The 12,582-nt window shown below is 41.9% G+C and overlaps 1 protein-coding gene across 1 annotated transcript; it reads right to left on the bottom strand.

The window, feature by feature from the left end:
* Positions 1 to 1,479: 1,479 nt before the first annotated feature.
* On the bottom strand, positions 1,480 to 2,460 carry LOC128585795 (transcription elongation factor A protein-like 4). The gene has a single exon (XM_053591100.1). It carries the CDS (start codon positions 2,280 to 2,282, stop codon positions 1,683 to 1,685), a length of 600 nt encoding a protein of 199 aa, XP_053447075.1. The 5' UTR covers positions 2,283 to 2,460; the 3' UTR covers positions 1,480 to 1,682.
* Positions 2,461 to 12,582: the final 10,122 nt, after the last annotated feature.

Below are 12,582 nucleotides of genomic sequence, written 5' to 3' on the forward strand. Positions count from 1 at the left end.
ATAGCCTCCTAGGAATAAATGTGTAATATCAATTTAGGTTATCCTATGTCATCTTTAAATTTCATAATAGCAACAATAAGTCTAGCTTCAAAAACATATTCTCCTCTTTGTAAAGCAAATATTAGATTGCTAAGATAACTTAGGTTTAATTGTCTTCTATTATGCTTCATTAGTACCAGGTAAACTACCAATTTCAATTCAGCACATATTGACTACTTACTATTTACGAGGCAATTTGAACTTTAATCCAGTGGAAGAGGTAATACAAAGACATAAATAAATTACCACAGGTCAATATATACAGTCGGTTCAGGAAAAGGCAGTCAAAATGTTACAGGATTACTACAATAACTTTTTCTGCTTGGAGATTTGGGCTTTCTAAATAGAGTATTTGATGACGAAAGACATTCACTGGATCAGCCCAGTTTTCAATGAGCAACAACTCTTTTATTCTATTTAATTTTCAGAGTTGTATCTTAGAGAGACTATAATGATTATATTGAGCTACTATAACAAGTTTAACTAGCTCCTTGATTTGCTAACATTTTCCTGGGGTTCAGAAAGCAGTATCCCAAAATGAAAGCCTCAGAAGCAAATGTTTTTCTCTGACCTTCCTCTGTCCTCCTACCTCTCAGGCCCATTCTGCCCCCAGGCTAGCCGTAGAAATCAGAGTCCCTTTTCCCAAGGCCAGTCATAGAAATCAAAAACACTTTTCCTGAAAGCCATAAAACTAAAATTATTCTGTGTAAAGACTGGACCTAAAGAAATTTTCTTGTCTACATTGTTTGATTGTGGGTCATGAGAACCCCCTCGCTCCCCATTCCAGAGAAAGCCCTGGCCACACCCAGGAGGAAGGAGTGTAGCTTGGAGACAACAAGAAGAATCTAGACAGCCAGGCCTGCTGGGTTTCCCCACTTGGTCTATCAGCGTTAGATCATTTCCCCTTTTTGTCTAATCATATTTCTTATACAGTTGTCCATATTTTAGTAAACCTAATCATAAAAATGGACAATTTCCCCTACAGGAAATTGGGTCACTACGAAAGCTTTCAGACAGACTATATTATGGCCCATTAATTCACTTCCAAGAAACACAGTCAACACCCTTTCTGATGTTGTTTGCTCAATGTCACATGATTTAGAAGTGGTAGGTCTATTTGATAGCAAAGGCTACACTGGACCTCCACTCTGTATGTTTCTTAATCATGTTTCCCAGACATAGCTGCACTGTCAAGTACAATTTATTTGTACTTGTAAAGTATAAGGAAAATTATTTCACTAACCCAAGGTATACACATGAAATTTATTAAAAAAATGAAACATAATTACCATGAAGTCATTGTTGTCTGTGGGTATATAGAACTCCTTTTAGTTGCAAGTGAAAAAAACCCACTTTGAATTAACTTAAACAAAAAAAGAAATCTATTGCAGCACCCACAGATACATAGTTGTGCGACTGTGAAGGGTGTATAGAGCTAGATTTTTTTTTTTTTTTTTGGTTCTACAAGTTGTGTTTTTTAATTTTACAATGCACCATTAAACATTATTTCCATGCATCAGATGAAAATCTGCTACTGAAACTTAAGTGCTGCAGTTAGGTCTAAAGGCTGCTGGTAATAGGACACCTGGTAAAATATTACCATAAGGTTAAAGCACAGGGCCTGGTTAATGTCTGCTGGGACACTACACATAAGGAATGTCTTCAATGTCCCTTCGTGGGGCCCTGCACCCACCCCTGAATTCTCTTGGGCCTCTCGGGTAGAAGGGATCCTGTAAATTTCTTTGCATCCACAAAAATCCCCCCAGTTTCTGTTTGCTTTTTCTCTTTTCATCTTCCACCTTAGCCATATTGTCAAATTCTCTTATCATGTCTTCATTGCTGAAATTCATATCGTGTACAGCCTCTTTATATTCTTTGAGGTACTCGGCCAGCCCCTTGTCAGTTTTTCTCTTGGCTTTCCTGGGTATATCATCCTCAGCTGGGCGCTTTCCTGCAGCCCTTGTTTCACTCTTTGGCTTTTCTTTCTCTTTTGGCTCTTTATTGCTCTCTGACTTTCCCTCCCTCTCAAGCTTTCCTCCTTCCTTTGCTTTCCCCTCACTCTCTGGCTTTTCCTCATCCCCTAACATTTCCTTGTCTTCTGTCTTTCCCTCATTTTCTAACTTCTCCTGATCTTCCAGAGTACAAGCTACTTCTGGCTTTCCCTCATCCTGTGGCTTTTCTTCATTTTCTGTCTTTCCTTGATTCAAAGGCATTCTTTCATTTTCATTGCAGAGCTTTTCCATGTTGAGATTTCCCCTCCTTTTCGTGTCCTGCAGAGATTCTTGACAGGTTGCTCCTCCTCCTCAGGCCTCGCAGAGTGCTGGAACAGACACGGAGACCTGAAAGAAGCTAGAGCGGCAATTAGGAGCCCAGGGGAAGAAACAGACGGGGACCTAACCACAGGCAGAGAGGGCAGACACCCGGACTCTAGAGCTAGATTTAGCGGTGATTGATACAGAATATTTTGGGATTATCATTTTACGTATTACCTCCAAATTTCTCCGATGTCAGCTTTGCTCTCTCAGACCGATTTCTTCAAGTTGTGGGGGCATGCTGTGAATAGCTAAAACCTACATACTTAACAGTGCTATGACTAGAAAGGAAGGCTATTTTTTCCAATAGCTCCAGATGGAGAAAATCTGGAAAAGCATTCTAATTGCCCCATCTTGTGTCCTATGTCCATCCTTTGACCAACTACCATGGCCGAGGAGATGAAATTACCCCAAAATTTGGTAGTTCCCATTCAGATCCCACGGCCACTTATAAGTTTTGAGTTTCCTTTAATAAGTGAAGTAGCACAGACAATGGCAGGTGAAGAATCATCTTAGCCTGAGTCTTTCCAAAAAAGCAAAGTTGTGCATGAAGGTAGTTTATTTAAGAAATATTCAAAGGAGCAGAAGTGAGAGTCTGGGGAAGAAAAAGAAATAACAATTCCATGATGCTTAAGGGATTTGGCAGCCACAATGGATAGCCGGTGCCCAATCCTTCCAAGGCCTTCTGAGGATCTAACTTATGAAATGCATCTTAAAACTATCCAACTGGGGAGATGAACTATGAAAGCATTTATCCACTGGCTTCCAACCACATTGGGCAAGGATTGCCTCATGACTATTAACTATCTTACACTTCCATTTTGTTCATGGGTGGCAGGTGGCTTCCTGTTGGTATCCCAGACCTTACTGTTAAAGAATTTACAGAGCAGGAAGCAACAATTACAGAATGCGGACCCAAATAAAGTGCTGTCAGATTGTTTTTGTACAAATAATAATCAAGCAGGCTTTTGTTTGAAACCTGTCCAGAACTGGTTGCTGTGGTAATGCCTCTGTGGGCTGGAGGATATAAAGTCGTGCATAAAGAATGGCCTAATAAATTCTGCTCCTTTCAACTGTAGAGTCCTTGTGACCGCAGCTGGTCTGGAGTTCATCGTCTCTCTCCTAGACCAGACATTCTAGATTTCATTCATCTGTCTTTCTGATGTTTCTAGAGTACTTTCTACTGTCTGTTATCAGGCCCAATTAGCATGATGCTATTAATATGGTAGATCAGAGTTACAGTCTGAGCAGTATGTTAGAAACAACCAAGTTCCCTGCAGACTATATAGTGACCGAGGGTAAGAGTGTAAATGAAGCTCTGGGGTAAAGTAGTGAGTAGCAGAGTTCTGCCATCCTTTCCAAGTAAAAGTAAGCCGCTTTTGCTTGTTCTTGCTGTTGGAGATTCAGACGAAATAAATTCACCAGATCAATTGCAGCACAGTAAGTGCCAAAGGCAGTCTGTTCTCTTTTAGAAAATACCACATCTGACATGTTGGATGTGATTTAACTACCACTTAGTTAAGTTCACCTTCATTACCACCATCCATATAGCTTTTGTAGGTGTCACGGTGATTGGTTAGCGATATAATGGATGTATCAATGCTCCTGCAGCAATGAAAGCCTTTAATTGGTGGTCTCTGAGAAGCCCTCCCCGCCACATGTATTATTACGTTGACATGTTAAGTCGGCTGGGGAGAAGGACAGTGTCAAGTTTTTTCCATGAAGACTCTTACTCCACAGGTTGGGAAAACAATGTGAGGGTTCCACCAGCTAGTCATTATCCATATCCCAACCACAAATTCAGACACCAGAGAGTCGCCAGACATCGCATCTAACCCATCCTCTAAATGCATTGTGAGACATACTTGAGCTCAATCTCCATCTATCACGTGGCTTTTCTATGCCCCTATTCTTACTGGAGGATAATAGAGGTATTTCAGGTCCCTTGTTTCTGTGTTAACACAGAGCTGTGTTTCCCACATTCCAAGTCTGAAGATTTCCTTTCGGCCAGTGCATACTTACTCTGATACTATGTAAACAGCCTTAGGACCTTTCTGGGAATGTTTACTATATTTACTGGTAGTAGCTTTGCGGTGTTCTTCAGAGGACTCATCTTCAATGGGCGGGTTCTAGGTCTGTGAAATGATTACTGTGGCGACTGGGTGAGGGAGTTTCTGTTCACAAGTGAAGATTGGTGAAGGTTCCTCTTCACATGCTCTTGATTTTTTCTTTCTATTATACAAGTAAATAACATTCTGGTTGACTCTCCCTCTGTCTCACCCACCCCTCAGGACACCCTTGTTTGTCAGGCACTGCAGCAGACTCCTCCAGGTCAAGGCACACTGAATCTCACTCCAGCCTTGCTGCTCACTACAGCAGCTGTGGCCCTTGTTCTCTAAGAACTAAGCCTGCCACTTGGCCTCTTCCCTTCCAGAATCCCATCAGCTCCTTGATACTAGGAATCTCAATTCCAGGGCAACATCATCTCCCGCCCAGCCCAGCCTATGAAAAACAGTTATGGCAGAACTTCCTAAATGAGCTGGTGCCCGTTGGCAGTGCATTGCTCATTGGTTTAGTGAAAGAAGTGTCCACTGTGTCCTCATAGGCAGCATTAACTCCCAGCTTCTCTGGTCAAACATAATAAATTCATCCTAATATTTTACCTCCTTGAATCTTTCTTTGGAGCCTTCCTTGGTACCATGCCAGGGCCATCCCAGCATCTCCACCTCATTTGCATGGGGCTCTCCTCACACACAAGCTTCAAAGGGCCATCTCAGCTACATGTTAGGCATGCCTCAGGCGTCCTAGCCTGGACGCTGAGCTCCCAGGCCAATGAACTACACCCCACGGGGCTTTGTGTCCCCTCCCCTCACCACCATCCTCACACAATGTCCTCAGGAGTCTCATGTATATGTTTTCCCCTGATTCAGGAAATACTCATATTAACCAGGTTCTGTGCTTTCTCTGTCATGTAAGTGACTTCCTCCCAGAACAGGAATTACTATTTCCTCCTTGAGGCTACAGTCAAATCTTACCATAGTCATCAGTTTGGCCGTGCAGTAGGAAAGGCAGGTCAGATCTTAAAGAAGATAATCATCATTTCCAGAGGCACCTGCTTCTGGTGTGATCTTTCAAGAGAATCGCTTGAGCCCAAGACTTTGAGGTTGCTGTGAGCTATGACACACTGGCACTCTGCTGAGGGTGACAAAGTGAGACAGAGTCTCTCATAAATAAATAAATAAATACATAAATAAATAAAATGTCTCTTGACAAAGGGAGGTTTTTTTCTCTTTCACAAAGGGCAAACGCTAGTTAACAGAAGGCTGATGCCAGCTACCACCATAGAAAAAGCTGTCTACTACATTTGCTGTAGATCTGTGGGGAGCAGGTTCTGCTCTAATGAGCTGAAATCAGCACGGACACCCTCTTCTCAAAGGTTTTGTACCATATGGGACGTTAACAGAATAAAGTAAATATGTACAATTAAGTTTATTAAGTGTTGCACTAAAAAGAGGATAGTAAATGGACATAACTGAGACACACCTGGGAACAGAATCAACACTCGTTGTTTCTTTTTTTTTTTTGAGACAGAGTCTCACTTTGTTGTCCTCAGTAGAGTGCCGTGGTGTCACAGCTCACAGCAACCTCCAGCTCTTGGGCTTAGGCGATTCTCCTGCCTCAGCCTCCTGAGTAGCTGTGACTACAGGTGCCCGCCACAACGCCCGACTGTTTTTTGTTGCAGTTTGTCCGGAACCGGGTTTGAACCCGCCACCCTCGGTATATGGGGCTAGTGCCCTGTCCACTGAGCCACAGGCGCCACCTGACACTCATGTCTTTTTTTTTTTTTTTTTTTGTGGATTTTGGCCAGGGCTGGGTTTGAACCTGCCACCTCAGACATATGGGACCGGCGCCCTACTCCTTTGAGCCACAGGCACCGCCCGACACTCGTGTCTTATTCAGACGTGGTGTAGCCTGGATAAGAGCAAAAACATTGTGTGTTTTGTTTTAGGTCAGTGTGATTTTGGCGTTATTACTCCTCCAGCACATCCCTAGTCTGTCTTGTCTGAAGTTTTACTTAATTTTTATTATGTTCTACCCATCTCACATTAAAATGATTGCTAGTTTTGTATGTATATGTGTGTGTGTGTTGTTTTGTTTTGTTTTGCTTTTTTGAGAGAGAGTCTTGCTTGTTGCTTGAACTAGAGTCCAGTAGTGTGATCATAGTTCACTGTGACCTCAAACTCCTGGGTTCAAGCAATCCTCCTGCCATAGCCTCACAGATAGCTGGAACTAGAGGCAGGGGTCATTACAACTAGCTAATTTTTCTTTTCTTTTCTTTTCTTTTTTCAAGAGATGGGGTCTCACTATGCTGCTTGAGCTGGTCTTACATACCTGGCCTTAAGCAATTCTCTTACTTCAGCCTCCCAAAGTGCTGGGATGAATTATAGGCATAAGCCATCCCACCCAGCCAATTACTGTTTACGAAGGTAACATGATTCTGACTTCTGACATCCATTTATCACCAGAGGTCATGTGATTGCACCTTCCCTCTAACCCTGTTCCATATACACATATATATCTTTCCCAAAGATGAGTGTTCATTGGAAGAGGATAATCCTCTCAGAAGATGACCATTTTTTAATCAGAGTGCTAAAAATAACTGTGTTCTTTCCTAAAATATTAAAACAAAGCAAATTTGGGATTTTATAGAGACATTTATTTTTTTTTTATTTTTTTGGCCGGGGCTGGGTTTGAACCCACCACCTCCGGCATATGGGACCAGCGTCCTACTCCTTGAGCCACAGGTGCCACCTGCAAATTTGGGATTTTATAAACAGATTTGTGCCCTTTTTTGAGGAAAGATTTTTTTCTAGAAAGGTCATTATAGAGTGTTGTAATAATTTCTTGACCAAAGAACTCAAAAGATAGAATGCTTTACCATAACTCCTGACACATAATAGATATTCAATATACACTTATTTCAGAAAGAGAAAGAGTAAAGTGAAAGGGAAAGAGAAGGAGGAGGAGAAGGTAGACCCACAGAGAGAGGAGGAGGAAATGAAAAGGCAGTTGAAAAAAGAAATATACGATATATATATGTACACACACAAGCAAATTCAGTTGAACAGATGTATACATATCTTAATCATCCAGGAGGCTCTTTATAGCATCTGTGTCTGAGACCTATCTCCAATACCACTGAGTCTATGAAGTCAAGAGGCCCAAGTGGTAGTACTTTTTGCCCTGCAGCCCAAACCTGATCCAGAGCCTTTTCTTGATCAGGACCCCTCAAAACTGGAGGTTTTCACTTGCTTAAAATGTCAGAGAAGTGTGCTCAAATATGGTATAGGTTGCCTCCAAAATCCAAAGAGGCCTTTTCTTTGTAATGGGAGATGCCAGGTACAACAACTTGCTTTTCACTTTTGGTGGGAGTATTTTAATATTCCTCAACCAATGAGCCCATAGAGACTTTGCTGGTGTGTCAGACCTCTGCATTTTCTCAGAATTTATCTTCTATCTTTAGCACACTTGTGTCTTACTAAGGCATTAAGGGTGCTTGCTTCGTCCTGCTTACCAGGTACAATTAGCATAATGCAAACAATAATATGAACCAGTGTGATAAAATGTGAGATACTAAAATCATTTATTTTTCTCTGGATTCTATGATGAGCATGGGAGTGCAGGCTGAGCCCTGAAGTAAGACAGTGATGGTACAGTATGCTCCCTGTCACACAAAGTTAAACTGCTTCTGGTTACTTTTGCTGGTAGAAAACTTGTGTTTTCTTTGCCAGTATCTACCTACCAGGTGCCAGACTGCACATTACACTATCATCTAATTAGGCTTGCAAAATCTCTTATTTATGTTCCAAGACCAGCTTTGCCTTTTGCCACTAGCAAGGTGGACAAGTTAAATGGGAAAGTTTGGCTGTTGGTGGGTTTGCATTCAGGAGGAGTTTGGTTCCTTCAGTGCAGGGGAATGGAAGGCTTCCTGTGTTCTCAGCTTCATCTCTTTCGTTCTTGTGTTCCTACTACATGCCTTAGGCTCCTACTTCTTCCTCTCAATGCCTTAACCTGCCACCAGAGACCTAACGATGCTGTGCATTTCATTGACACTGCCACTCTGCAACCTTTCCAGGCAGGCTCTGTGTTTAATTCTCAATTGCATTGGCCCTGTGCCAATAGCAGCTAAGGGACATCTTCAAACATGTGATAGAGTCTTCGTGATTTTCTACCAACTATCCTCAGTAGAGCACACAATGACTTAAATTCATCCTTTTGTCTATGTTCTCTTGGGTAATGAGACGTGGCCATCCCACGCCAAGCAGTCTCTGTCTTTAACCATGTTGCCATAGCCACTAAATGCCATGGCCATGTTCCAGTGCCTTGCAGTTTAGGGGGTTCAAGTGTCTTTTGTTACATGGATGAATTGTATTATGCCAAAGTCAGTGCTTTTAGTGTACTTGTCACAAAAATAGTATACATTGTACCTGATGGGTAATTTTTTATCCCTCACTCTCACCCCCTCCCTTTTTAGTTTCCAATGTCCATTGCACCATTTATGACCATGTGTACCCAATGGTTAGCTCCCCATTGGAATACTTCACTTACTACTTAGGATTATGGTCTTCATATCCATCCAACTTGTTACAAAAGACATTTCATTCCTTTTCACGGCTGATAGCACTCCATGGTGTGTGTGTGTGTGTGTGTGTGTCGTATTTTCTTTACCTAGTCATCAGTTGATGGGCACACAGATTGATTCCATATCTTTGCAATTGTGAATTGTGCTATGAGAAACATTTGAGCACAGGTGCATTTTTGATATAATGACTTCTTTCCTTTTTTCCACCCAACAGTGAGATTCCCAGATCAAATGGGAGGTCTAATTTTAATTCTTCAAAGAATCTCCTTATTGTTTTCGATACAGGTTGTACTAGTTTACATTCCCACCAACAGTGTATAAGTGTTCTTTTCACCAAATCCACACCATTTGATTTATTAATAATAGCCATTCTGACCGGTGTAAGGTGATTTCTCCTTGTGGTCTTAATTTTCATTTTCCTGATGATAAGTGATGTTGATCATTTTTTCAAGTGTTTGTCGGCCATTTGCATATCTTCTTTTGAAAAAAAAATCTGTTTGTGTCTTTTGTCTTTTTCTTTTTTTTTGAGACAAAGTTTCACTCTGTTGCCCAGGCTAGAGTGCTATGGCATCACAGCTCACAGCAACCTCAAACTCTAGTTCTCAAGTGATCCTCTTGCCTCAGTCTCCAGAGTAACTGGGACTACAGGTGCCCACTCCAACCCAGCTAGTTGTTCTATTTTTAGTAGAGACAGGGTCTCTCTCTTGCTCAGGCTGGTCTTGAACTCCTGAGCACAGGCAAACCAGCTGCCTCAGACTCCCACAGTGCTAGGATTACAGGGATGAGCCACTGTGCCCCAATTTTTGCCCACTTTTTGGTGGGGTTATTTGTTTTTTCTTGCTAAGTTCTTTGTAAATTCCGGATACTTTTAATCCTTCGTTAGCTACACCACGTATATAGTAGTTTGTATTTTCTCCCAATAGGAGAATAGTAGGTTGTCCATTTACTCTGTTGATTATTTCCCATTCCCTTTTTAATTGCTCTATGAATCAGGAGCCTAGTAGGATACAGATGAAACCTTCAAAAGGAGTGAGCAAAGAAAGTTTTATGAAAGTACTATCCACAGACCTAGGACAAGGTACAGGGAATCCCCATGAGAGATGGTGGAGAACCACAGGGCTGGCAACAGCTGGATGGAAAGGCAAGGGGAGGAGAATCACTGAAGCCGGGAGAGCTGTAGCGGCCTTTGGTATAGAAATGCATGGCTAATCAAGGAGGCAGCCTGGGCACACATCCATCAGCCTTTTTCTGTCCTCCTATATTTCAGTCTCTTGCCAATGCTTTCCGTTGGCCAAGCTCACCTGGACACCTGGTTAATACTGTTGATAAAGGTAGGATCCGGGGGCACAGAGCAGAGAGCAAAAAAAGATGGCAAATGGACCTGAAAGAGCAATTAAGATGAAGAAGCCTACTCAACTACCTTTTTCTCCCCATCTGCACCCACTAGTTTTCTTTTTTCCAGAAGAAAAACTCATTTCCCCCAAATGAAAATGAGTTTTTGGCATGTACACAAAACCCTATTGGCTGGTATTGCATTGTTGGGTATTAACAATTCAGTCACCTGAAACCTAAGACTTTAGCCACCACCAACGTTCTTCATGTAAGACTGCAGATATTGAAAAAGAAGAAAAGCCATCAGTCAGTATAAAACATTGTATTGTCTACCATGGACATCACCCACATAGTCTATTCCTCTGACTCTTCAGCATCTGGGTGACTCATAGGTGGTCTGCTCTGGCTATGAAGCAACTGAAGCTGCCAGTGGGAAGTTGTTATCAGGTAGAGATGAGGTCAAAAAGAATTATAGACCGGGGCAGCAGGGACAGAAGGACAACCCAGGAGCTTCTGAGGTTTGTCGTCTTTAATATCAAGATCCAATTTCAGTCTTGATCAGTACAGTCTATACAACTTTTAGAGGAAAGTAGGATCCAGCCCCAGGGAAGGGACCTAGTCAGAACTAGGTGAGGGGGTGGTTAGAACCCAAACTTGCTAGGCTGGGTGCTGATTCTATCTGGAAACAGAAGGTCAAGTAGCTCGTCTCCCAGAGAGGTGGCTAGATCGGGAGCAACCCCATGCTCATATGTGTTCCTGTTAATCAACAAATATTGAGCATTACTATGGGCCAAGTACTGTCCTGGAAACTGGAGATACAAAGTTAAGAAAAGAGAAAGAAAAGAAAAATATCCTTGTCTTTATGGAGCTTAGGGAGAAGTGAAGAAGGCAGAGTTCAGATAAATTAATTCAAATGGCTAATTATTACAATAAGATGTGCTATAGAGGAGAATTATGGGGGATACTGGCGTATACAACAGGGACCCTACTTACCTAGAGTGTCAAAGAAGATGTCCCCAGGAGAGAAACTTACGCAGGATCAGTAGCCAGCAAACCACTCCCTCCCCGGCCCTCTCCCACCGGACTTGCCTCTGCCAAGCACTGGGCCTGGGCAGGACATAGTCAGCCTGAAGCCTGGGGTCCACAGGAGACAGAAACTGCTTCTGAGGGGTATGTCTTTACCCATAGTGGCTCCACTTCCTCTGTAAGTCTGCAGTATCGCTCTATCTAGAAACCAATTCTAGCAGCCACCGAAAGTGGCGCTCAGGTTTTGGAGGCAAAGGCTAAACTCTCTCACGTTGCTTCTGCCTGTCTTTTCTTGGTCCTCTTGTCTGCTCAGCTTTTGATTCTTTTTCGTATTATAGTTAAGCACTCAAACTCCGAGGTCATATTAACTCTAGATTCTAATCCTGGCTTCTTCAATTACAAGCTGTGTGACCTTGGGCGAGTTCCTTAACTACTGTCTCTTAGCTTCAATTTCCTAATTATAAAAGGGGAATAGTAATAGCAATAGGATAAAATGAAGTACACGACTATGATACCCTTAATTATTATTCATTTTTCTGTCTTCTTGGACCTGACAGCAAAATCTCACTACTGAAATTTAACACCATTAACTGTAACACAGACTGTAGTTACTCTCAGCTGTCCCCATTCATGGCTGCTTCCCACACACACTTCACTCACCCGGTTCTCTGGGCGTCCCCTACAAGGATCACCCCCACTCAGTGCCCATGAGGGGTGCAGGCAACTCCTTCTCATCTCCTTTCCTCCATAACTGTTCCCAATGTGAACAGAGGGGTTTCGTGTACAGTTTTTTTTTAATTTATAGAACAATTTTATGTAAATTCTTCTTAATTTTAAAATCACATAAATGTAACGTTACACATTTCTGTCCATGAAAGAAAACTGAAACGGTATAAAGTTGCTTTGTACTAATGCTAATGTTTGTTTATAGTTTTGTGGGCCTGGATGGGGAATGAAATGGTTCTCTAACCTGGAAGTAGATGATCTCTTGAGGTTCATTTGGAGACTGAAAAAGCAAGTGAAATGACAAAATAATTAGTTCTGGCCTCACATGATTTGCAAACAATGTTCCAGGCTTTGTTGATAGGTCTGAGATGTTGTATGGCTGCTATTTCAAGAAAAAGAATACAGTCAGCTAGATCTCTTTATATTGGAACTTTTTTTAGGATTTGTTTATTTATGCTATTTATGCTATTTGATTTCAGGATTTATGCTATTTTCTTATTTGAT

This window comes from Nycticebus coucang, chromosome 5 (genome assembly GCF_027406575.1).
Source record: "Nycticebus coucang isolate mNycCou1 chromosome 5, mNycCou1.pri, whole genome shotgun sequence".
Classification (NCBI taxonomy): Eukaryota; Metazoa; Chordata; class Mammalia; order Primates; family Lorisidae; genus Nycticebus; species Nycticebus coucang.

Coding starts and splice junctions, on each gene's coding strand:
- LOC128585795 (XM_053591100.1), bottom strand. CDS start 2,282: ATGGAAAAGCTCTGCAATGAAAATGAAAGAATGCCTTTGAATCAAGGA.